Source organism: Anomaloglossus baeobatrachus, chromosome 1 (assembly GCF_048569485.1).
Source record: "Anomaloglossus baeobatrachus isolate aAnoBae1 chromosome 1, aAnoBae1.hap1, whole genome shotgun sequence".
In the NCBI taxonomy this organism is placed as follows: Eukaryota; Metazoa; Chordata; class Amphibia; order Anura; family Aromobatidae; genus Anomaloglossus; species Anomaloglossus baeobatrachus.
The window spans coordinates 743,825,105-743,852,596 of record NC_134353.1 but is presented as its reverse complement, the minus strand read 5'-3'; the positions used below and the strand labels follow the sequence as shown (position 1 = coordinate 743,852,596).

The window sequence follows — 27,492 nt, the reverse complement described above, 5'->3', positions numbered from 1 at the left end:
TAAGTGTACCGCTGCTATCACCTCCACCAACAGCCAAGGACTCGCATACCGAACCCGACTCGGTGCGGGGAAGAAAACTACTCCTGCGTGAAGAGTAACTTCCCTCGGACGGGCTCGAATACCGTGCCTAAAGGAATGATCTACCGGGCCGGGGTCTGATAGGACTCCAAGCGGTAGCTCAGCTACCCTAGTAGCGGAGGAGTAACAGTGACTGTCTAAACCCCAAGACTAGGGGGAAGTCTAAACCACCAGGTCGTTTCTGGGTGGAGTGAACTTAGCGGCCCTGTCGAGTAGGCTGTGCAGGGACAGCCGCCCTGATCCCTGCAAGCGCTTCTTAAACAAAGCTGGAATGGTCCGCAGCGATGCAAGGCGGAGGGACTGCTGAGAGATAGCGGCGCCCTGACGTGTGCGGCTCGAACAGACTGGGATCGAGCGGTGAGGCGACGATCCCGAGCGTCTGGGCCGATGCTGGGAAGAGCTGTGCTCTTCCCTCACGTAGCCTAGGGGAAGGAGTATTCCACCCTCACGTAGCCTAGGGGATCCACTGGATTAGCCTATCTCCGACGGGACGGCCACCTAAGGGCGTAAGGGAAGTCAGCGACTCCTTAGATGCCGCCTCCGCGTTTCAGATCCTGAGTCAGAGGTCTCGACGGGTGGTCACACTGCTGCTATAGGCTCAGGCCGTGCAGCTGGCAGACGCCAGGGCTGTGATGATAAGGTACTTACCGAAGATGTCAACCAGTCCTGAATCGGCAGAGATGGAACGTAGTCCGCTGGACAGAGATGGAACGGTGTCCGTGGAGTCCCTGAGAGACGTCACGTTAGGGATGATAAGCCAGGCGGAACCCTGGCGGGCTGATCACAGGGGGGCATGCCCCTTTTCTCCGGAGCCCCTTTGGAGAAGGGATAATGACAATACAAGACTTACCGCTGGTAAACGTCGTGTCTGGTTGTTGTCTGTGATGATGCAGCAAATCGGCGAACTACTGGATGTCCACTGAATACATCACGGGATTGCCGAAAAAGTCCTAAAGGAAACCTGTGTGCTCAGAGAGGAGAAGAGGACTATCTGTGCGCTTATGGTCTGACTCACCATTTCCTCCAGTCTATTCGCCCTGCGCCGAATATCGGGCGCCTGCTCGGAATCCAGCAGAGGTGGTACGCCTGGGTCATCACCAGAGATGTCGGAAGGCTTCCGGTGGAGCGGTAGTTTGTACCTGGGAATGAAGGAAAAACCAGGGGGAGGCGCCGAAGGCGAGACCTGGCGGGTCCGCTTCGAGTAGTGGATAAAGTCCCTGGTACGGGACTCACCTCCCCCGGCGAGTGCACTGAGAGAAAAGGGCTGACCGTACGTTTAGGGCTTGATTCATCATTTCAACCAGGCTAATCGTTATGCGCCAAACATCCGGGTCCTCCTGCTTGGAGTCCAGCAGAGGTGGAACGCCTGGGCCATCACCCGAGAGGTCGAAAGGCTACCGGAGGAGAGGCAGACTGGACCTGGGAATTAAGGTGAAAAACCTGGGGGCCTGCAGAAGATGAGACCTAGCGGGTCCGCGTTGAGCGGGGGAAAAAAGGGGGCTCCTGGTACGGGACTCACCTCCCCCTGTGCGTGCCCGGAAAGAAAAAAGGGCTGTTCGCACCTTTATGGCTTGACTCACCGTTTCTACCAGGCTATTCTCATGTGCCGAACATCATGCGCCCGCTTGGAATCCAGCAGAGGCGGTACGCTTGGGCCATCACCTGAGAGGTCGAAAGGCTACGGAGGAGCAGCCGTCTGGACCTGGGGATGAAGGTGAAAACTCCCCGAGGGGATTGCGCTAGTCCTGTGTAGGTATGACAGAGCGTCAGCCAGGGACGCGGCGTATGCGCACCAATCCGAAGACATCAGCGAGGGGATTTATGGTTTGAGCCCGGGGCGCTAACCAGCCGGCCGGGGCGGGATGCCGGGACCTGCTGTGTCAGGGGCTGCGGTGGCTGTGATCACTAAATCTGCATCTATAGCCAACTAGTTGCCTGTACAAATCAATCTATATATATATACCCATATACATATATATACACATACATATATATATATATACACATATATATATATATATATATATATACATATACATACATACACATACACACATGCACATGAAAACACTATAAAAACACAATCCTCATATGATTGTGGCTCTTTTGAGGGCTTGTTTTAACTGTTATAACCGGTTGCTGCAGCCTCAGCAAGCCGCACACCGGGAGTTCTATTTCTTTTCTACTTTTTTTTTTTTGATAAGATGAAGTCTGGAGAGCGGGAAAACACACAGCCACCGCCCCCCCTGTGATGCCTGGGGCAGAGCGGAGGGCGGAGACGGACGGCCGGCGACCAATCGCACTGTAGTGGAGGGCGGGCCTGGGACACTGGAGACAAGGCCCGAGCCGGGGCCTAAATTTTGGGGCTGCCGGCTCGCGGGGAGGTAGAGACCGGCGGTCCTACCTGCAAACAGTGGTGGGGCAGCGGCGATGACCGGAGCGCCCAGAGAGAGCTGTGGGCTTGAGCCGGCGCGCGCCGCCGACTGCTGAGATGTGGCCGGGGCGCAGACTAGACCGAGACCGGGGCCTCAATTTTGCAGCCGCCTGGGAAGAAGGTAGGAGAAGGTCGGTCCTACCTGATCTCGGTGGCGTTGGTCCAGAAATGGATGCGGTGCAGGCAGGGCGCCCTGCCCCTGCCTGTGTGCCGTGCCCCCGTCCAGGGAGACTGCTGGCTCTGGGGGAGCAGCGTGCTGAGGCAGGGAAGTGGGCATCATGATGGGGGAAGGAGCCCCCCCTCAGGAGAAGGCAGCGATGCGGGCCCCATCAGATTTCAGACGCGCTGCTGAGGTCCCATCCCTGCTGTATGCCCCCTGTACGCCCTTTGGGGTGATACCGCAGGGCGAATCAGGGGTGCCCACGACAACCTGCCCACACGAACACCCCCAGGAGTGGTACCATGGGGATGGACGGGGGAGAGGGCCCAAAGTCTGAAACCCCTGCGACCCTAGGGAGTGGTACCCACAGGGCTGCGGAGGATGATGAAGAAAATACCTGCAGAAAACAAGAAGACAGGTATGAGAGCGATGAGCGGCGCCGAAAATAGGGAAAAAAGGCGCAAAAAACAAATGGCTGAGGGAGGCCGAGACGGCCCACATCAGCCTCCTACGACACTAAGCTAAAAACTGATTGAGTCCGCCTCCGGCTCAGGGTGTATGCTGCTGAGGAGGAGCTAACTTTTTCTGTTTACTTAGTGTCAGCCTCCTAGTGACAGCAGCATAACCCATGGTCCTGTGTCCCCCAATGAAACGATGGAGAAAAACAGTTTTCAACAAAAACATACTAAATAATATTTAGTATAATGCTTATATTTAAGTGAAAAATTTCTTGTAGTACAATGTGAACATCAGACATTTAACCCCTTAACGACCCTTGACGTACTGGGTACGTCATGGTGACATGGTGCTAAACGACCCATGACGTACCCAGTACGTCATGGCGAAATTGCGGTCCCGCAGCCCCGGGGAGTCCAATTTGTTTAATTAAACAGTAGATTCGGGAAGGGGGGGACCTCTGCCTGACCTCAGGAGGGGTTTTGCCTCCTCCCCGAACCTACAGAGGCTGTGATTGGCTGACGAACGCCGCTCAGCCAATTACAGTCACTGTAATGTTCCAGCCATTGAAAATGGCTGGAACATTGAAATCCAGCCCTGATCAGTGCTGCTGTAGCACTGGCCATTGGCTGGAGCTGGGTGATCGGTGCTTCACCCGCCCCCAGCTCTGGTTGGAGAGACCGGTCTTGTGACCGATCTCTCCAAGGTGACCTGTGTCCGTCCCTGAGGGTGCCCATCGGTAAGTTGCTGCCCCTGCCGCTCGCCCCTGTCTCCTATCGCCCCAGCCCCGCCGCTGTCTCCGATCGCCCCGCCCGCCACCGCCAACCCTGCCGCTGTCTCCGATCGCCCCGCCGCTGCTCCCGATCCACCGCTGTCCCCGATCGCCACGCTCGCCACTGTCCCCGCCGCCACGCTCGCCACTGTCCCCGCCGCCACGCTCGCCACTGTCCCCGCCGCCATCGCACCCACCTTTTTCAGCCGCTGCTGCCCCCGAATCGGCCGCCGCCGCCTCCTTCATCGGCTGCCCCTTCTCCATCGCCACTACACCTCCTCCCCCTCCATGTGCTGCAAGCCACCCTCCCCCCACATGTGGGGAGAGGGTGGCTTGCAGCACATGTGGGGGGAGAGTGGCTTGCAGCACATGTGGGGGGAGAGTGGCTTGCAGCACATGTGGGGGGAGAGTGGCTTGCAGCACATGTGGGGGGAGGGTTGCTTGCAGCACATGTGGGGGGAGGGTTGCTTGCAGCACATGTGGGGGGAGGGTGGCTTGCAGCACATGTGGGGGGAGGGTGGCTTGCAGCACATGTGGGGGGAGGGTGGCTTGCAGCACATGTGGGGGAGGGTGGCTTGCAGCACGTGGGGGGAGGGTTGCTTGCAGCACATGTAGGGGGAGGGTGGCTTGCAGCACATGTGGGGGGAGGGTGGCTTGCAGCACATGTGGGGGGAGGGTGGCTTGCAGCACATGTGGGGGGAGGGTGGCTTGCAGCACATGTGCTGCAAGCCACCCCCCCCACATGTGCTGCAAGCTACCCTCCCAGCTCCATGTTCTGGGGGCCACCCTCCCCCTCCATGTTCTGGGGGCCCCCCCTCTCCCCGGGGCCCCCCTCCTCCATGTGCCGTCTCTCTCTCCCATCAGACTCTGCCCCCCTCCCCGATCTGCTGCCTGCTCTCTCCCATCCTCTTCATCTACTGCCCCCTCTCACACTCCTCAATCTGTTGCCTCTTTCATCTGCTGCCTCTTCTGTCTGCTGTGATCCTGCTGCCTAGATCCATCCTGTAAGGTAGGTATCCCCATCTCACCTCCCTCACCCCTATCCTCCGCCGCTCCTCCATCCGCTGCGCCATTTCCCATCATCCATCCGCTGCGCCCTTTCCCATCCTCTATCCGCTGCGCCATTTCCCATCATCCGCTGCGCCCTTTCCCATCCTCTGCCGCTCCTCCATCCACTGCGCCCTTTCCCATCTTCCATCCGCTGCGCCCTTTCTCATCTTCCATCCGCTGCGCCCTTTCTCATCTTCCATCCGCTGCGCCCTTTCTCATCTGCCGCCCCGCCCTCTCGCATCGCATTATCCAGCGCAGTTGCTCGCTTCCAGACTGGAGTGGATGATGCGATGCGAGACTCGTGCATTGCTCTCACGTTTGGCACTGGTCTTAGTGGCAGGCGCTCATATTTTATTTTTTTTTTATTCATTTTTTTTTTTTTTTACTGATGTCTATATTTTTTATTTCGCCAAACTAATTTTTTTGTATGGGGGGGGGGTCTAGTTTCCAAAATGGGATCACATGTGGGGGAGCTCCATTGTGTAGGCACCTCAGGGGGGTCTCCAAATGCAACATGGCGTCTACTAATAATTCCAATCAATTTTACTGTGAAATGGCGCTCCTTCTCTTCTGAGCCCCCGCCGTACGCCCAAACAATTGATTTCCACCACATATGAGGTACCTGTGTACTCAGGAGAAATTTCACAATACATTGCATGGTGCATTTTTTCCTGATACCCTTGTGAAAAAAAAGCTACCTGTTTGAAAAAACAATTTTGTGGTAAAAAAAGAATAAAATATTTTCACGGCTGAACATTACAAATGTTTGTGAAGCCTCCAGGGGTTCAAAGTGCTCACTAAACAGCTAGATAAATTCCATGAGGGGTCTAGTTTCCAAAATGGGGTCAATTGTGGGGGAGCTCCATTGTTTAGGCACTTCAGGGGGGTCTCCAAACGCAACATGGCGTCCGCTAATAATTCCAACCAATTTTGCTGTGAAATGGCGCTCCTTGCCTTCCGAGTCCTGCCGTGTGCCCAAACATTTGATTTCCACCACATATGAGGTATCTGCGTACTCAGGAGAAAATGCACAATACATTTTATGGTGCATTTTTTCCTGATACCCTTGTGATAAAAAGAGCTATCTGGTTGAAGCAACAGTTTTGTGGTAAAAAAAATAATTTTTCTTTTCACGGCTCAACGTTATAAACTTCTGTGAAGCCCCCAGGGGTTCAAAGTGCACATCAAACATCTAGAAAAAATATTTGAGGGCTCTAGTTTCCAAAATGGGGTCACTTATGGGGGAGCTCCATTGTTTAGGCACCTCAGGGAGTCTTCAAACCCGACATGGCGTCCGCTAATGAGTGCAGCTCATTTTGCACTCAAAAATTCAAATGGCGCTCCTTGCCTTCCGAGTCCTGCCGTGTGCCCAAACATTTGATTTTCACCACATATGGGGTATCTGTGTACTCAGGAGAAAATGCACAATACATTTTATGGTGCATTTTTTCCTGATACCCTTGTGATAAAAAAAGCTACCTGGTTGAAGCAACAGTACTTGTGCTCTCACGAGCCTTGGTAATATAAGTGACCATAAGGCCCGTTTCACACGTCAGTGAAAAACAGTGACGTTTTTCACTGGCGTGTAAAACACGCACATGTCCCTGCGTGTGTCGTGAATCACGGCACACGTGGGTTGTCTAAGTGCAATCCGGGCTCCGTTATCCGTGGCCCGTGATTGCACTTAGAAATCAACTCACCTGCGCCCGCTCCCGCTGTCCATGGTGCTGATCGCTCCCGCGACGCAGCATCCGGCCGGCGGTGACCCCTGCAGCAGCTGCTTCCGGGTCGGCTGTGTCGCGCATAATGAATATGCGCGACAGTAATCAGCCGGCTTAGAAGCAGCAGGGAGAACGGGCTGCAGAGGACATCGCTGGACACCGGGAGAGTTAAAATGTTTATTATTTTAAATGCACGTTTTTTTCTGGCACGTGTTTCACGGACCACACCACTGCGTGGTCCGTGGGACATCAGTGATGCCAGAAAAAAATGGACATGTCTCCGTGCAGCAATCACGCACACGCGGGTACGCTGCACGGAGACACATGCAGTGAAAAATCACTGACGTGTGAGCAGACCCATTCATTATAATGGGTCTGCGTATGTCAGTGATTCTGGTACGTTTAAAAAAAAGCACAAACGTACCAGAATCACTGACGTGTGAAAGGGGCCTAAGTATTACTATTTGCATCATGAGTAACCCTTCTGAAGGCCTATGAGTTAATTGGTCTAATTAATGAGTTAATAAACTCTATTCAGACCTTTTTGTTATTTAAAGCTTGTTTTGTTATGTGTCAACAATATAAAATATTATTATATCATGTATACACCTTTTTGTATATCTACATATCTTACTAATGGGTTGCCATTGTAACGGAGGGCCTGCTGATGGCTCTATTGCCAGCAACTTAAGTGGGCTTTACACGCAATGAGATAGCTAACGAGATGTCGTTGGGGTCACGGAATTTGTGACGCACATCCGGCCTCATTAGCGACGCCGTTGCGTGTGAAACGCAGGAACGACCGTTAACGATCAAAATTACTTACCTGATTGTTGACGCGTCGTTCCTTTCCCGAATATCGTTGCTGTTGCAGGACGCAGGTTGTTCGTCGTTCCTGTGGCAGCACACATCACTACGTGTGACACCGCAGGAACGAGGAAACTCACCGTACCTGCGTCCACCGGCAATGAGGAAGGAAGGAGGTGGACAGGATGTTACAGCCGCTCATCTCCACCCCTCCGCGTCAATTGGGCGGCCGCTTAGTGACACCGCTGTGACGCCGCACGACTCACCCCCTTAGAAAGGAGGCAGTTCGCCGGTCACAGCGACGTCACTAAGCAGGTAAGTATGTGTGACGGGGACTAACGATGTGCGCCACGGGCAGCGATTTGCCCGTGACGCACAACTGACGGGGGCAAGTGCTTTCAACAGCGACATTGCTAGCTAAGTCGCTGTGTGTAAAGTGGCCTTTACTCTTGTGACTACCATTAGCGAAAAGATTTCTGCAGTATATGGTATAAGCAACCAAACGAGCAAGTCCTCTAGTTAAAAGCACAGGCCGGCACAAGGTGGCTAGTCCTAAGCCTGTAGCCATTAGCTTTTTCTACTATTGATCGGTCATTCGCAAACAAAGAGCTGGCTGCCTACTCTGAACAATGGGAGCTGGCAACCCGGTGAGAGCTTGTAAATTCTTTGAATAGGTATCACTGGACATAAAAGTACATAAAATTACTGGACGGACAGCAAATAGCCTTTGGCATGAAAAAAGTGGTACGACTGATGTGTGAAAGAGGCCTTAGGGTAAGTTCACACAGTGCGTTTTTCGCGGCGTTTTTGCGCAATTTTCAGGTGCGTTTTTGCTCAGAAAACTGCATGACTTTGCTTCCCCAGCAAAGTCTATGAGTTTTCATTTTTGCTGTCTGCACACAGCGTTTTTTTTCAGCTGCGTTTTTGTGGTGCCACAAAAACGCAGCATGTCAATTATTCCCGCGTTTTTCACTGCGCTTTTCATCCATTGAGTGCAATGGGATGTTGAAAGACGCAATGAGTAATGCAAATAGGTGCGTTTTGGTGCGTTTCTAAGACCAAAAACGCAGCTATAAACGCAGGAGGTGGGTAGTAAAGTGACATGTTCAGGAAGAGGATTCCTTCTGTCAGTAAATACAGAAGCGTGAATCCTCCCGGTACCGTCACCGCCGCTTCCACCTCCGGTCCTGTGCATGTATGCTGCCGTGCGGCGCCATGTCTGGGCGGGAGGTGGGAGCGGCTGCGAAAACAAAAGTGATAATAATACACTGGAGGACGAGAGTAAAGTGCAATTATAAATAATTTTTATTGAGTACACAACAAGAAAAATAGTAGTTAAAAATGGTACACTACCAAAAATCTTAGGGATGCGTACATATAGGACCCAATGAAATTCATAATAGCCCATCCAATAACATCTGGAATACTGAATATAGGAATCTATATTAAATAAGGGCTAGCAAGTAAAGGGGTCTAATATGGATGATGTAAATAATTCAGAAGGGACTGCATTACAAGTATAGTACAAAGATCAAACCATGATTCCCCACCATGTATTGGTAGGAAATCATGGTGATTATGCTGGAAGCACCGTAGAGAAATGAATGTTAGTACCAATCCAATATGGATAGCACCAGATAATGGTATAACCAGAATGTGCAGGGTAAAAGGAAAAAACTCTCTTACCTAAAGTGCTTAAGTGCAGTACCGGTTCAACAAAAAGTCTCTGAGTGAGGAACCAAAGTTCCCCACCTTGATAAAGCTATAGAATCCTCGCGAAACGCGTGTCGGATGGAGACCTTTGGCCATCTATAGGGATACCATTCCATTCTATTCGGGACTGCGTTATTTTGCTGGCCTCATCGAGACTTTTTGTTGCACCGGTACTGCACTTAAGCACTTTAGGTAAGAGAGTTTTTTCCTTTTACCCTGCACATTCTGGTTATACCATTATCTGGTGCTATCCATATTGGATTGGTACTAACATTCATTTCTCTACGGTGCCTCCAGCATAATCACCATGATTTCCTACCAATACATGGTGGGGAATCATGGTTTGATCTTTGTACTATACTTGTAATGCAGTCCCTTCTGAATTATTTACATCATCCATATTAGACCCCTTTACTTGCTAGCCCTTATTTAATATAGATTCCTATATTCAGTATTCCGGATGTTATTGGATGGGCTATTATGAATTTCATTGGGTCCTATATGTACGCATCCGTAAGATTTTTGGTAGTGTACCATTTTTAACTACTATTTTTCTTGTTGTGTACTCAATAAAAATTATTTATAATTGCACTTTACTCTCGTCCTCCAGTGTATTATTATTACTATGAGTAGTGCTGGCACCCTCCCTGCCTTACTTCGGTAGGCCTGGTGCTCACAATTAATGGCTCTTTTTGTGAGATATGTGTTGAAAACAAAAGTGAACAGTAGAAAAAAAAAAAAAAGTTATACTCACCGGTCTGCAGGGTCCCGGTGCCATGCCCGCTCCCATCTCCTCTCACGGTATCGCCGCTGCGGCTGTGTGCAGACGGCTGGGACACCTTCGATAGATGCAGGACCCTGGCGATGGATCACCTGATGTAGTCACCTGACGCATCAGGTGATCGTAAGTATCGCGGTGACGCGGGCACCCGGCCGGTTTAAGCTATCAGCGGATGCGTCAGGAGACTTCATCCCTGATTACCGGCAGCTGCTGCAGCGATCGGACAGGATCAGACTCCCGCCCCATCGCTCCAGGAGCTGCCGGTAATCAGCACATAAGTGAGTTTTTTTTTTTTTTTTTGCACTGATGCATCAGCTGATTGTATAAACAGCTTTTATGCAATCAGCTGATGTGTGATGTGCTTCAGCCCCTAGAACCTGACACATCATCTGATCGCTTTGCCTTTCAGCAAACCGATCAGATGATATTGGATCCGGATTGGACGGCGCGGGACCCTTGACCCAGGATTACTGCGGAGGGGGGTTCTTTATTTCAATAAAGATGGAGTCACTAATTGTGTTGTGTTTTATTTCTAATAAAAATATTTTTCTGTGTGTTGTTTTTTTTTTTTTTATCTTTACTAGAAATTCATGGTGGCCATGTCTAATATTGGCGTGACACCATGAATTTCGGGCTTAGAGCCAGCTACACAGCTAGCCCTAACCCCATTATTACCCAGCGAGCCACCCGGCATCAGGGCAGCTGGAAGAGTTGGATACAGCGCCAGAAGATGGCGCTTCTATGAAAGCGCCATTTTCTGGGGTGGCTGCGGGACTGCAATTCACAGCGGGGGTGCCCAGAAAGCATGGGCACCCTGCACTGTGGATTCCAATCCCCAGCTGCCTAGTTGTACCCGGCTGGACTCAAAAATTGGGCGAAGCTCACGTCATTTTTTTTTTTTTAAATTATTTCATGAAATTCATGAAATAATTAAAAAAAAAAAGGGGCTTCCCTATATTTTTGGTTCCCAGCCGGGTACAAATAGGCAGCTGGGGGTTGGGGGCAGCCCCTACCTGCCTGCTGTACCCGGCTAGCATACAAAAATATGGCGAAGCCCACGTCATTTTTTTGTTTGGGGGGGCAAAGAAATCCTGCATACAGTCCTGGAAGGAGGATGCTGAGCCTTGTAGTTCGACAGCTGCTGTCTGCTCTCCTGCATACACTATTGGATGGAGGATGCTGAGCCTTGTAGTTCGACAGCTGCTGTCTGCTCTCCTGCATACACTATTGGATGGAGGATGCTGAGCCTTGTAGGTCTGCTCCCCCTGACTCTCCCTCAAGCATACAGTCCTGGATGGAGCATGCTGAGCCTTGTAGTTCTGCAGCTGCTGTCTGCTCTCCTGCATACACTATTGGATGGAGTATGCTGAGCCTTGTAGTTCTGCAGCTGTTTGCTCTTCTGCATACACTAGTGGAGAATGAAGAACACATTGAAGAAGGAAATGACATCAGACCTTTTTTTTTGTTCACTGATAAAAAACGCATAAAGACGCAGTGAGGAAAAACGCACCAAATCGCGGCAAAACGCGTGCGTTTTTGGCCGCGTTTTTTTGACGCGGGTGCGTTTTTGTGCGGTTTTTGCCGCAAAAAACGCAGCGTCAAAAAAACGCAGTGTGTGAACCTAGCCTTAGATGTATTTGTTTTTTTTCTTTGAAATGGTCTGGTGTTTCAAAGAATGTATAGTATCATGAGGCCGATAGGCAAAGACAAGGCTATTCCTTGCTTTTCTCAGCGCTGGTTCAGGTGATTGATAAACCTCTCTTAAAAGGTAATCTGTCACCAGGTTTTTAAAACCTATTCTAAGAGCAGCATGATGTACGGGCATAAATCCTGATTCCAACAATGTGCCACTTACTAGGTAGTGTAGTTTTGATAAAATCACTCATTAATCAGCAGTAGATAATCATTAGAGGACTACTTGGCCTGCTGCCAGATGGTCCAGTATATTCATGAGCTCTGTATAACTACTAGATCTGCAGCAGAGAAAACATTGATTTTATAAAAATGACAGCAAATTGCTTAGTAAGTGACACATCGCTGGAATCAGGGTCTCTGTCTCTACATTATGCTGTTCTCAGATGGGGGAGCAAAAACCTGGTGATAGATTCCCTTTAGTAGACACTTGGGAGAACACTGTCGGTCATCTAGAGCAGTGCAGGGAGAACCAGCTAAGGAGGGGCCAGACTAGTCTTGTCTCTCCTTATGGTCCCTGGACAAACTGACTATACTTTCTCTGAAACATCCAAGAATATATAGTCGGGCTCTGAGTCATGGTGCCGCAGATTGGGCAGCATTATTGAGCTGACAGTTTCCCTTTAATGCATAATATGTAGCTTAGTCAGAGACTTAGTTAAACATCCTGGTTAATAATATTGAGTCAATAATCATGCACATTCCATAACTGTAATGAATTCATAACCCTCACTTTTAGATATTGATAATTGTTTCTAGGATGTTCTGGAGTATAAAAATATATCTGTCACCAGGTTTTTGCTACTCCATCTGAGAGCAGCATGATGTGGAAACAGAGACCCTGACTCCAGTGATGTGTCACTTACTGAGCTGTTTGCTGTTTTTTGATAGAATTCAGGAAGCCTTCCAGGATTAAGATTTTGGATATCAAGACATGGGGAAATATAATTTTTCATTAAATATTTAATCAATGCTCTGTTACTTTTTTTTATTTTTTTTTGCAGATTAGCTAAGCATCATAAATTTATATTTATAATATTTCATTACAGAACAACGTAGCATCAATATGTGGAATGATATTGAGCTTTTAGCGAATGATGATACGGGAAGTTGCCGTTTGAACATTGATTCTCGTCAAGAAAGTGGCAGTGCTTTGTACCAAGTAGACACACTACTAAAAATCTCCTCCACTGAAAAAGTAAGTCTTCGTATGAGCACTGCCCCTATTATGAAATATGCTGTTTTTATCATGGATACTGAACCTGCCCATAATAATTTATGTTGCTATTTACATGTCCGTGTGTGACGCCCTGGACTAGTCAGGTCGTCCCAGGTAGTCCCATGCGCACACACACCCCTCCCCTTAGAAAGGTGACAGCAGACAAACTACAAACCTTTGTCACCACCCTCCGGGTTTGATGTCCACACCAGGGGGCGGAGCCAGGTGGTTTACTCCGCCCACCGAGGAGCTCACAGGCCCGGAGGCGGGAGAACAGTAGGGAGTTGAGTCTTGACAGTGAGTGAGGAGAGTCAAGTTCAAGGGCAGACCTGTGCCCAGGCCTGCCAAAGTCTATGCCAGGTGTCTGGGTTGGAGCACAGTCACCTCTGGCAAGGAGGCAGACGGTGGTGGCCGCCTGCAGGAGCTGGGATTACAGCCGGTGGAACCGTAGGGACCGGGGACGGGCGGTGGCCCGCTGGTACTGAACCGGGGAACCGATTGGAAACCGGAGCACCAGGAGGGGTACTCAGACCCAGTACGAGGCCCAGAAACAACCGGGCTGAGTCAAATCAACTGATTGAGGACTGGACTTTAGGACCTTTCCCACATAAGACCCGACTGAAGACAACAGCCCAACCATAGGGGTAAAGCCACCGCCAAGGCATAGAGACCCGAGGGGCCAGCGTCTGCGGGCAAAGAGGGCTCTCCGGACACATATCAAACAGAGGAGCGGACTACCGTTGCTCAGGCATAGGAGTCGTGATTTCTACATAGTGAGGTGCAGAAGAAAGGCGGAAACCACCAACTTGCTAAGGGGAAAACTGCAGCCGGCTGCGGGCACCGTTCACCATCTTGTTTGGTTTACCAGAGACTCCAGTGTGTTTGTAATAGTGAGTACAACAGTGCCTTCGGGCTGCGCACCGTCACCTCAGCACGCATCCATTCCCCCGCCTCAGCACCTCCCTCGGGCCCCCGGGACCATCATCCCCCTACCCACGGAGGGGTCAACACCAAGCTGCGCAACACCGTCCCCGGGAGCCTAGTCAACGGCAGCGGTGGTATCCATCCATTCACCACAACCCGTGGGTGGCGTCGCGAACATAAATCACTTACAAACAACCGCGGCTCCGGCCGTGGACCTCCCCACCGAAGTCCCTACGTGTAGCGCCAACCCCCTTTCAGAGCGACGTGACCCCCCCTGGGTCCGTGAAGAGCTCGAGCCACCCACCGACCAGCACGGATCCGAGCGGCTCGGCAGCCGGCCAAGCCCCAGGGCGGTAGAGTAGATCTACGAGATTTACGAAAAAACATGGTAAGTGTTTTTTATTGAATGCCATTACAAGCTTCTTCAAGGAAGAGGAAGCTTGTGTTGTGCCAGCGTCCCTGTCTCTGAACACGCCAGTCCTAGTGCCGATGTTCCTGCACTCTCCCCTTAGCCCAGCAGTAATACCGCTGCTATTACCTCCCTAGCCGCTCGCTTGTCCTTACTGATGTGCCTGATGTTCCATGCCTTATGTCCTGTGCCTGTTCCTGTATACCCATTCCAGTCCAGTTTGAGTTCCTGTGACCCAGTCTGTGTCAGTACACGTCTTGTCTGTGACCATACCCCTGTCCTGCTGTCGCCTATCTCTGCTGAGCTGCCATAGTCCCTGGCACTACCCTGGGAGTGGCATCTGGCGTCTACTTGCAGCCAAGCCCATCAGAGACTTTGCGAATACCCAGTAGACACATAGTTAAACCCTTTACACGTCAGGGTTAGCCCTGGTCCACCCTGTGGTCAAGTGGGCCGACTCCCGCTTGCTTCTCTTCCCTGCAAATGTTACAACTTGTAATGGACTCTAGTTCCTTTCCTGAAGAAATTTGTAATGGCTTTGAAACGCGTTGAATAAAAACCATTTCTCTCCACTGGTGTGTCTTGGATCTTCTTTGGAAAGTCTTCATCAGTATCGTGTAGTGAACACACCTGTCCTTTTTCTATATAAATAAAGTGCACAGTGCTGAAATGATGGGGGACACTGTCCAGCGATCCAAAGGTTTAGTAGGCTAAAGCCCTGGATAAGAGGTTTTCATTACAACCAAACATATTTACAAGTTGTATGTATTTATAAGGTGTATACATCTATGTTACTTTATGATACCTAAGACGCGTTTTGACGTCGCTTCTTCCTACCTATAGTGTGCTATATTATATTTCCCTGCTACCTAAATTATCAACTTTTTTATTACATTTTGTATATTTTAACTATGTACAAAATGAAAACTATTGTTTTAATGAACAAGTAGTCATTGTTGTAGAATCATGATACCAAGTAATTTTTAACATAGAATGAAGCTGTGAGCAACATTGACTCTCCTCTCCAAAAAATTGAGGAATTGCATTTAGTAACTGCATGTTTTTAATGTGCAGTATGGCAGGGCATAGTTTCAATTTTTGTGTTTAAAAGTTGCTAATATCATAACTTTTAAAATCATTATTTATATACTATACTATACTATTTAAGCACCACTCCAGATTTTTTTTTAACCCCTTAACGACCGGCCGCCGATACGCCTTTTAACGGCGACAAATTAGGGTACTTCTTCCGATCCGCCGCTTTTTAACGGCGGTCGAAAAAAAAGGTCTAGCGCCCCCCAGAGTCGGAAAATTTCCAGGGTCTCAGCTGCCGGGGTTAGCTGAGACCCTGGAGATCATGATTCAGGCTGGTTTTTCCGGTCCCCGCTCATGTGATGACCTGTATACACCGTATACCGATGATCATCTTACAGCGCCGAACAAATGACAGCGCCGGTAAAAAATGATTTATCTCCCATCTGGCATAAACAAACATTTCAGAAGGGAGATAAATCTCCACCCCAGTCCCCCGGTGTCGCCCAAATGTCCCCCCCGACCCCCCCCCCCTGACCCACCCCTTTCCCCCCTCCCGAAAATCCAAGATGGCCGCGCGCACAGCAGCGCGCTGGCCGCATTTACCCTTTTCTTCTGGTTTCTGTCGCATGTGCTATGACACATACGACAGAAAACTGCTCCCCAGGTCCTGCCAGGTCACCCCCTATTCCCCCCCGGTGTTCCCCGGTGTCCCCCGTACCTGTCGGAGCGCTGATCCCCCGTAGCCCCCTCCTCCTTCACAGCAGACGCTGGTCACACGTGCAGAGCAGCTGACAGCTCAGCTTCCTGATTTCAGAGACGCTGGCCGGCTGCTCGGCACACTACAGCTGTGACCCGGGGAGATTGGGTACAGATTCTTTGCACCCACTCTCCTCAAATGGAGGGTCTGCACTCCTAGAAAATGGGGGATACGTTCCCTGAACATGCCCCCCATATTCTAGAAGGTCCAGAATCGCCGCGGGACTTTCACAATGGATTGCAGGGACCCGATTTTTTTTTTCTTTTCAATAAATTGGTGAAAGAGGGAATATTTTGGGGAGTGTTTTTTCAAATAAATTTTTTTTTTGTAGTCAATTTTTTTTTTTTTATTACTGTCAATTAGTTATGTCTGGTATCAGACGCCGTGACATCACTAATTGCTGGGCTTGATGCCAGGTGACATTACACATCTGGTATCAACCCCATTTATTACCTCGTTTGCCACCGCACCAGGGCAACGGGATGAGTTGGGGCGAAGCGCCAGGATTGGCACATCTAATGGATGTGCCACTTCTGGTGCGACTGCGGCCTGCTATTTTTAGGCTGGGAAGAGTCCAATAACCGTGGCTCTTCCAACCCTGAGAATACCAGACCCCAGCTGTCAGCTTCACCTTGGCTGGTGATCTAATTTGGGGGGACCCCACGTTTGTTTGTTTTAATTATTTATTTATAAATAATTAAAAAAAAAAAACAGCTTGGGGAGCCCTCCAAATTGATCACCAGACAAGATGAAGCTGTCAGCTGTGGTTTGCAGGCTACAGCTGTCTGCTTTACCCTAGCTAGCTATCAAAAATAGGGGGGACCCCACGTCATTTATTTTAATTATTTTTTTCTTTTTGGGCTAAATACAAGGCTAGGCATCCTTTAGTGCCACATGAAAGGCACTAAAGGGCGCCAGCTTAGAATATGCAGGGGGGTGGCATGTTATATATGTTTGACATCTATCCATTCATCCACTGTAGCATTTTAGGCTGTGTGCCCACAATCAGGGTTTGCAGCGTTTTGGGCGCAGAGTGTTTTCCCTGCGTTCATAACGCTGCTTTGTGCAGTAGAAGCACAGTGGAAGGATTTTTAGAAATCTCATGCCCACTGTGCTTCTTTTCTCCGCAGCATAAACCGACCTGTGGCGCAGCTTCCCGAGCCTCAGCATGTCAATTTATGCTGCGGAGATGAGTGTGCTCTGCAGGTAGAATAGAGCAAGTCCACAGCAGCCTGAACCCAAATCCTGGGCATGGGCAGCTGCGTTCTCCCGTGGACAACACTCACATCTCTGCAGGAAGGCTGACACTGTGTACTAGACGCCGTGTCGCTGGATCATGGCCACATAGCCTAACAGTGAGAATATTGTTGCTACAGCAACATTTTTGTGAAGTACCTGTGGATTCAAAATGCTTACTATGCTCCTGAATAAAATCCTTGAGGGGTCCAGTTTCCAAAATGGGGTCACTTGTGGGGGGTTTCTGATGTATAGGTACCCAAGAGGCCCTGCTAATGTGACATGGTGCGCGCAATTTATTTCAACTTTTCCAAAATTCAAATGGTGCTCCTTCCATTCCAAGCCTTCCCATTTATCCAAACAGAGGTTTTTGGCCACATATGGGGTATCCCTGCGCTCACAAGAAATTGGATAACAACCTGTGGGGTCCACGTTTTGTTGTTGCCTCTTGAAAAAGTGAGAAATGTGATGCTAAAGAAACATTTTTGTGAAAAAAAAAATGAAAATTTTCAATATGGCAACCTAAGCTTATCAAATTCTGTGAAGTATTCTTGGATTCAAAATGCTCAGTATGCACCTAGATAAAAGCCTTGAGGTGTCTTGTTTCCAGAATGGGGTCACTTGTGGGGGACCTCCACTGTTTAGGCACCTTAAGGGCTTTCCAAATGCGACATAGCGTCCACTAATTATTCCAGCCAAATGTTCAGTCAAATGGCACTTTTTCCCTTCCGAGCCCTGCTGTGCACCCAAACAGTTGATTTCCACCACACATAAGGTATCAGCATACTCAGGAGAAATTGCACAATAAATTTTATGCTGATTTTTTTTTTTCCTTTTACTCTTGTTAAAAAAAAAAAAAAAAAAAAAAAAGCTATCTGGTTGAAGTAACAATTTTGTGGTAAAAATGTATTTTTTTTATTTTCACAGCTCAACATTATAAACTTCTGTGAAGCACCTGGGTGTTCAGGGTACTCACCAACATCTAGATAAATTCCTTGAGGGGTCTGTTTTCCAGAATGGGGTCACTTGTGGGGGACCTCCACTGTTTAGGCACCTCAGGGGCTCTCCAAATGCAACATGGTGTCCGCTATTGATTCCAGCCAATTTTGCAGTCAAATTGCACTCCTTCCCTTCCGAGCCCTGCCATGTGCCCAAACAGATGATTTCCACCACATATAAGATATCACCAAACTCAGGAGAAATTGCACAATAAATTTCATGGTGATTTTTTTTCCAGTTACCCTTGTGAAAAAAAAGGTACCTGGTTGAAGTAACAATTCTGTGGTAAAATTTTATTTTTTTATTTTCATGGCTCAACGTTATAAACTTCTGTGAAGCACCTGGGGTTCAGGTTACTCACCAAACATCTAGATAAATTCCTTGAGAGGCCTAGTTTCCAATATGGGGTCACTTGTGGTGTTTTTTTGCTGTCTACGTACCTTAGGGGTCCTCCAAATGCGACATGGTGCCCGCAATCTTTTTCAGCCAAATTTTTTTTCCAAAATTCAAATGTTGCTCCTTTCGTTCCAAGCCCTCCCATTTGTCCAAACAAAGGTTTCAGACCACTTGTGAGGTATTACCGCGCTCATAAAAAAGTGGGTAACAAACGTGGGTAACATTTTTGGAATTACCTCCTTGAAAAAGTGAGAAAATTGATGCTAAAGCAACATTTTTGAAAAAAAAATGACATATTTCAATATGACAACGTAACGTTATCAAAATCTGTGAAGTACCTGTGGGTCCAAAAATGCTCGATAGAAGCCTTAAGGGGTCTAGTTTCCAAAATGGGGTCACTTGAGGGGGGTTCCTGCTGTTTAGGTACCTTTAGGGGATCTGTAAATGCAACATGGTGCCCGCAATCTGTTTCAGCCAACTTTGCTTTCCAAAATTCAAATATTGCTCCTTTCGTTCCAAGCCCTCCCATTTACCCAAACAAAAGTTTCTGACCACATGTGGGGTATCGGCGCGCTCATAAGAAAGTGGGTAACAAAGTGTGAGGTCCAATTTTTGGTGTTATCTCTTGAAAAAGTAAGAAAATTAGTGCTAAAGCAACATTTTTAGGTAAAATGTTAATTTTTATTTTTTTTTCATTCCACATTACTTTAGTGCCTGTGAAGCACCTGAAGGGTTTATAAACTTCTTGGATGTGGTTTTGAGTACCTTGATGGGTGCAGTTTTTAGAATGGTGTCACTTTTGGGGATTTTCTTTCACCTAGGCCTCTCAAAGTCACTTCAAATGGGATGTGGTCCCTAAAAAAAAATGGTTTTGTAAATTTTGTTGAAAAAATGGGAAATTGCTGATGAATTTTGAACCCTTCTAACTGCCTAACCCCAAAAATTTTGTTTCAAAAATTGCGCTGATCTAAAGTAGACAAGTGGGAAATGTTATTTATTAACTATTTTGTGTGACATAACTCTCTGGTTTATGGGCATAAAAATTAAAAGTTTAAAAATTGCAAAATTTCAAATTTTTTTTCTCAAATTTCAGATTTTTTCACAAATAAAATAAAAAAATATCATCCTAAATTTACCTCTAACATGAAGTCCAATATGTCACGAAAAAAACAGTCTCAGAATCACCGGGATCCATTGAAGCGTTCCAGAGTTATAACCTTATAAAGTGACACTGGTCAAAATTACAAAAAATAGCCTGGGCATTAAGTACAAAACTGGCTTCGTCCTTAAGGGGTTAATATTATTATTATTATTTTGCCCCTGGAGTGATGCTTTAACCCCTTTACGACCGCCGATACGCCTTTTAACGGCGGCATATTAGGGTACTTTTTCCGATCCGCCGTCGGAAAAAAGGGTCTAGCGTCCCCCAGAGTCGGAAAATCTCCGGGGTCTCAGCTGCCAGGGGTAGCTGAGACCCTGGAGATTACGGTTCAGACCGGTTTTTTCATTTAAAGGTACGGTGATCGCCGATATTAACCGAATAACGGCAAGCATGTACCTGCAAAATGAAATGCCGGTTTTTAATGGCATTTAATGGTTTCTCTCACATTTGACGTGATCTAACAGTCAAATATGAGAGAACGGTCCTTGTCCGGTCCCTCTCGGTCCCCCCCCGGTACCTGGGTCTCGTTACCGAGTTCCCACGGCATTCCCCCGGCCCCCCTCCTTCTCGTGTCCGTGTAAAATGGCGGGCGCATGCGCAGTTCGACCGCCAAAGTCTGCCTCCTTCCACCTAGCAACGTCAGGAATTTATTTCATTGGTTCCTGACATTTGATCACTGTGTTAGACCCTATCACAGTGATCAAATACCCCAAATATTTTGGAAATGGCAGCATTTGGGTCTGCCTCCCTCTTCTCTCCCTTGTAGTTGATCTGGGAGAGAAGAGAGAGAGACTACATTTGCTGCTGTTTCTGTCAGAAAAAAAAACACCAATTTTTATTATAAATCAGTCATCCTCATCCCCAATATCCTCACCCAAAATATCCCCCCCCCCAAATATCCTCATCACCTCCGTCAGAATCCCCCCTTAGTTAGAATTTTTATTTTAGATTTTTTTTTTTCTTATATCAGGGTTAGATCAGGGTTAGATCAGGGTTAGGATCAGGGTTAGGATCAGGGTTAGGGTTAAAAAAATCTAAAAAAAAATTTTCAAAATTTAAAAAAAAAAAAAAAAAATTTGTAGTATTTTTTTTTCTTTTTTTTGCTAGGCAGTGAAAAATACTGTAATGGCGCGGAGAACATTTACCGCCGAGCAGGCATACATGCTTCTTGCCTCCGGCAGTTCAGGCTCGGATACAGAGTCTGCCTCTGAAATCGAGCGATTTTCGGATGGTGACGACTCAGCTTCCTCCTCGGGATCCGACAGCCCGATGGTAGTGGAGTCGGTCGTCACTGCTGAAACGTCAGAGGCAGGTCCAAGTAGTGCCCTTCCCCGGCCACTATGGTATCCTGACCCGTCCTTCTCCCCTCAAATTCCTCTATTTGTAGCAACCCCCGGTATAAATGTAAATGTCACAAATTTTACCCCATTAGATTTTTTCCAAATTTATGTTACCCCAGAAGTCCTCCAATTATTTGTCCACCAAACCAATTTATATGCCCGTCAACATATATCCCAACATCCTACCTCCATCCATTCCCGCTCCTGGATCCCCACTAATGTCCCCGAACTTAAAAATTTTTTGGGCATAACTTTTAACATGGGGTTAGTGAAAAAATCTACACTCCGCTCGTACTGGGCAACAAAAACAGTGCACAGCACCCCTGTGTTTGCAGCCATCATGACCCGATCCCGATATGAGACCCTTTTGCGATTCCTGCACTTTAACGATAATTCCCAAGCCCTCCAAAGAAATGACCCAAACTATGACCGACTTTATAAATTGAGACCCCTAATATCCCTTCTAAAAACTACCTTCCTAAATTCGTATACCCCTGACAAAAATGTTTCTATAGACGAGTCCCTTATGAGCTATAAGGGCCGTCTGTCTTTCCGCCAATTTATCCCCTCCAAGCTTGCCAAATATGGTATAAAATTATACAAAATGTGCGAAAGCACAACCGGTTACACGTGTACCTTTCTCATTTACGAAGGGAGGGATCGCCAAATCAACCCCCCAAACTGCCCCCAGGCAATTGGCATCCCTGGCAAAATTGTTTGGGAGCTAATGACCCCCTTCCTTGAGAAAGGCTATCACGTGTATACCGATAATTACTATACCAGTGTCCCCCTTTCTAAATCCCTCCACGCTGCAAACACAGGGGCCTGTGGAACAATCAGAAAAAACAGAGTTGGTCTACCCTCACAGTTGGTGTCTAAACGTGTGGAGAAGGGTGCGTCCTCCTCAATGGCAAGTGACCATCTTCTTGCCATAAAATGGAGAGACCGCAAGGATGTTTTCATGCTCACCACATTGCATGCGGACACCACTGTGACGGTCAGGGACAGGGGCGCCACCAGTGACAAACAGAAGCCGCTCTGTGTCGCAGACTACAATAAGTTCATGGGAGGTGTAGATTTGTCTGACCAGGTGCTTCAACCTTATCTAGTGAAGCGGAAAACCAAAACCTGGTATAAAAAGGTAGCAATCTATCTCCTACAGGTTGCTACCTATAATAGCTTCATCCTCTATAAAAAATCTCAAGGACCGCTCTCTTTCCTCCAATACCAGGAGAAAATTATTGAGAGCCTCCTCTTTGACTCTGAGGCACAGGAGGAAGCCTTCGAGTCAGAGGATGTCCGGAGACTTTCCGAGCGTCATTTCATTCGCCCCATCCCTTCCACTCCCACCCAAAGGTATCCCCAAAAAAGATGGCGTGTTTGTAGAAAGCACGGCACAAGGAGCGATTCCCGGTACTACTGCCCCATGTGCCCCTCCCAACCAGGCCTTTGCATCTCCCCCTGTTTTGAAACCTACCACACATCCCTCAATTATTAATTGGCATAAATAAATTACACCAAACTGTGTGGTAGCAGCTTTTTTTTAATTTTGCAAATACTTTACTTTTATATTTCTGTTCAGTAATTTTTTTTTCTTGGACTAGTAATAAAGAGAAAATTTTCAGCAGTAAAACACATTTTACCCCATTTCACAATTAATTCCAGGACTTTATCATCACATACCAAACAATTATTCAGACAAAACCCAGTCCACATGCCCACGTCTTTAGACTCCAGAGTGTGGACTCCACTAATGTTCTTGAAAAGTCTCATCATTTGACAACTTTCCAGGACTTCATTACTCAAACATTTTTTTTACCAATTATTTTAGTTTGACTCATATTACCACTAGGTCTTACTACACAAAACTTTTCTTTGCATTTATCTTGGTATTATGGGCATGTTCATTTTATTGGAGGATCCCCTAACAATGATGCTGTGCCATATTCAAACACTATGGGCTTTACTGCAGGGTTCCTGCCGAACCACCTGCATCGAACAATACTTTCAGAATTCTGTAACGAATTGGTCGTTTTGTGCACATAGCGGTTCCTACCTTGGCGGGCAGGAGCCTGTTATGATGTACCATGTCGCTTGGCACATTTGTCCCTCATATAGGGATTGATGGAGCTAAGAAGACATTGTACGACCAGTTACTTTGAAGATAAAGCTGTCCTTCCGGCCCTGCTGGTGTTCTGTCATCTTTGGCACACTCAGGTTTGCCACATAATGGCTGCCAACTCCTCCACATTTGAACATTTTGCCCTTCCGTCCAATAAAGTTTATTCTTCCTTCTACAACTGTTTTGTTAGCAAGACCAAGTCCAGTAAATGTGTTTTTAGGGGCATGCCGCCCTTTGTGAGTAATAATTCCTGGAAGGATTTTCTTGTTTGGTAGCACAATGTCTCTGTAAGCTTTGAATAGGTTCTGGGATTCCATCAGTTTTACCCTGAAGACCAAATGGTGCACCATCTATAATAGGCATCAGCTGCATAAAAAATGGTGTCAAACTACTCCCTACCTCTGTAAACAAATACATTACAGGGTATAACTTACAAAGACATTTATGGGGTTTTTCTGTTCTTGAAACCCAAAAGCTCTGCAAATTTGAGAATATATTCCAAATTCAGCCAAATTTCCTTTCCCAAATTCAAATATTGCTCCTTTCGTTCCAAGCTCTACCATTTGCCCGTACAGAGGTTTCTCGCCACATGTGGGGTATCGGCGCGCTCATAGGAAAGTGGGTAACAAAGTGTGAGCTCCAATTTTTGGAGCTACCTCTTGAAAAAGTGAGAAAATTGATGCTAAAGCAACATTTTTGCTAAAAAAATGAAAATTTTCAATATGACAACCTAATGTTATCAAATTCTGTGAAGTACCTGTCAGTCCAAAATGCTCACTATACCCCTAGATTGAAGCCTTAAGGGGTCTAGTTTCCAAAATGGAGTCACTTGATGGGGGTTTCTGCTGTTTAGGTACCTTAGGGGACCTGTAAATGTAACATGGTGCCCGCAATCTGTTTCTGCCAAATTTGCTTTCAAAAATTCAAATATTGCTCCTTTCGTTCCAAGCTCTACCATTTGCCCGTACAGAGGTTTCTCGCCACATGTGGGGTATCGGCGCGCTCATAAGAAAGTGGGTAACAAAGTGTGAGCTCCAATTTTTGGAGCTACCTCTTGAAAAAGTGAGAAAATTGATGCTAAAGCAACATTTTTGGGTAAAATGTTATTTTTTTTTTTTTTCATTCCACATTACTTTAGTTCATGTGAGGCACCTGAAGGGTTAATAAACTTCTTTAATGTGGTTTTGAGTACCTTGAGGGGTGCAGATTTTAGAATGGGGTCACTTTTGGGTATTTTCTGTCACCTAGGACTCTCAAAGTCACTTCAAATGTGATGTGGTCCCTAAAAAAATGGTTTTGTAAATTTTCTTGAAAAAATGGGAAATTGCTGATGAACTTTGACCCCTTATAACTTCCTAACCCCAAAAAATTTTGTTTCAAAAATTGTGATGATGTAAAGTAGACATGTGGGAAATGTTGTTTATTAACTATTTTGTGTGACATAACTCTCTGGTTTATGGGCATAAAAATTAAAAGTTTGAAAATTGCAAAATTTTAATTTTTTTTGTCAAATTTCATATTTTTTCACAAAAAAAAAAAAATATCATCCTAAATTTACCTCTAACATGAAGCCCAATATGTCACGAAAAAACAATCTCAGAATCACCGGGATCCATTGAAGCGTTCCAGAGTTATAGCCTTATAAAGGGACACTGGTCAAAATTGCAAAAAATGGCCTGGGCATTAAGTACAAAACTGGCTTCGTCCTTAAGGGGTTAAATCTAAGTCCTGTGATTCCGATCTTATACTCTTCCTTTGGCATTTTTATCTTCTATCCGCGTTGTTCCCATCAGTCTTCTTTAGTTTGGATATTCCAGTGTTTCATGTAGCGCGCCAGGGATCACAATTCTATGGCTCTCATAGAGATGCTTGTTATGGCTCTCATAGAGATGCATTAGGAGCTTGTCAGTAAGAAGTTACAGTCAAAATATGGCGACACGGGACCTGAGCAACGCCGAAATAAGGTGAAGATATCAGAGGGTGAGTACAAGACCAGGGGCAGGAGATTTAGATTTAAAGCACCTCTCCTTTACTGAATTATCCCCCGTGCTCGAGGTGTCCTTTTTTTAACAAAAAAATAATAAAAGCATACACATTTTTTAAAGTTAATTAAAATTTAAATTGTTTAACCTATTTCTTTTTTGATGCTACATTCCCTCTAAATCTGACAGTTTTTTTGTTCCTGATTTCAAAATCCTTTGTTTGAATGGGGCTATTGACTTTAATCGGTTAAAAGATTGCAGTCCAAAAAATGGTTTTGGAAAACCAATTGTGAGAAAAAAACAAAAATTCAAAAAACATCAGCTCACCAAATGTGAAAAAATTGTCAGATTCAACATCTGACGATGCACAAATCTTTGAGGCTGGTATCCCCGAGTCAATGAACAAGAAAAAATGAGGGCGGTAATCTAGCACCAGAATTAAAAAAAACAAACCTTAATTTATTTAAAATCCAAAGCAAATAAAATTTACAAAAAAAGTTAATAGAATGTCCTTAGTCATAGAGGTGACCTGAGGCATACATGCTTTTTTTTCCTTTTAGATTTTTTTATGCTGTTTACATAAACTTCAACTTTTTATTGATTCTGGTGCTGGATTACCACCTTCCTCCTTTCCTTCCTTTCCTGTGTCAATAAACCCTCAATATGTTAATTGATATGGCCACTTTTTAAGAAAAGCCATTCTTCGGGAAAAAAAAATAGGTAGATAACTATCTATGTATCTGTGTGTGTATGTATACAGTATATGTGTTATTGAGCTGGCTGTCAGTCCCAGGAATGCAGTTACAGTTGCCCCTCACTGTGCACACAGCAGTGACTGAAGCTGAGTCTGCGCCATTGTGAAATTCCAAGGCTGTTGGGAGGAATAAAGTTAATTTTCTCCTAGCAGCAGGGCTCTCAGTGCAAACGCTGGGCGGGTTTAGAACTCTATTAACCTGCAGAATAATACCACATCTGCAGGCTTGGATTGTTTTTTTTGGGTTTTTTTTGCATAACATATTCCCTTTCACACTTCTGAGTATACAGTGTTTCTGAAAGTCATTTTGCTAGCTTTTTTTCAAGGAGTTTTATTGGAACGGATCTTCTTCAAAGTCCTCTTTAAAAACTGTTTAAAAAATTACAGTAGTTGATAACGCTTGCCTCTTGTGGAAGAAATACTTGAAACGTACGTCGAGGCGGCAGAGACACCTTACATAATAGCCATTTCAATAGTAATTGCCATTTATATACCTCAGTATAACACATGCATTGAGAATTAATTTGCTACAGAATGTTTATCATTTGTTCAGCATAATTTATGCAATTGAGCACTTTCTATGTATGATTTTTGTATAATGTGTAATGATTAGGTGTTCTTTGTTTTGTCAGTAACCTTAAATAGTTTGTGAGGTAAATCCTGGGATATGAAGAGGAATTATGATGTCCAGTCATAATTTCTCTCATCACTCCCTGGTGGCACCCCCTCCCGTCTCCCGTCACACACCGAGATCCTTATCAGATGCCCAACATCTGGAAAGGTGTCAAATCCCAGTACACAATCTCCTATGATATGGAGATTAGGTGTCCTTTCAGGCCTTTACAACAAAGGGAGAGGAAGACCCCCTGGGGGGTTGTGTCCATTCATCAAAGAGAGTGGACAGGGACTTATCAAAACCGAAAGGAAGCTAGTCACAGCAGGAGAGCATACTGCTGGCTCCGTAATATCATACACAGTTATGATATTACCGTGCGTCTCAGCCATACACCCCCTACATCATTAGAATCGGGACTTCGAGACGCATCTCTGCGTATCCTCGAAGTCTATGTTGCACCCTGGGGCGGCGAGATATAGAGAACTGCTAGTAGGAGTCCGGTAGATGAGTCGTGCTTGGACTTAAACTGCAGAAAGGACCCGGGCGGATCTGATGACACCAAAACCGTCCCGATCGGACCTCCCAGTCCGGAGTTGCGGGTAATAGGGTAATAGTCCCTTTTGGGATATTATGTTGGACTTCAGCCAGGGGAGTGGCAGTGCTTCCCTCTGAGGTCACGAAGGTCGGAGGGGACAGGGATTCGGCGAGGTTGATAACCACAAATTCAGACATTTTGGCTGGTTCTTTTGCCGGGGGTCACGTGTGGATACACCTGTGGGAAAGTTCCTGGAAACCTGGTCTAACAGCACCCCCCGGTGGCCACACGCACAAGGTAACTGCTTGAATTGTATGCCTGTTTGTAATCCATACCTTGCCT

General features: G+C 46.6%; 1 protein-coding gene across 2 annotated transcripts in view; it reads left to right on the top strand.

The window, feature by feature from the left end:
• Positions 1 to 27,492, top strand: part of KNTC1 (kinetochore associated 1) — a 371,840-nt gene that overhangs the window by 33,389 nt on the left and 310,959 nt on the right. For both annotated transcript variants that reach the window (XM_075323096.1, XM_075323086.1), the window contains exon 2: positions 12,714 to 12,862. In XM_075323096.1, coding sequence (XP_075179211.1) covers positions 12,731 to 12,862 — 132 coding nt within the window. In that variant the 5' untranslated portion in view covers positions 12,714 to 12,730. The remainder of the gene's footprint in view (positions 1 to 12,713; positions 12,863 to 27,492) is intronic.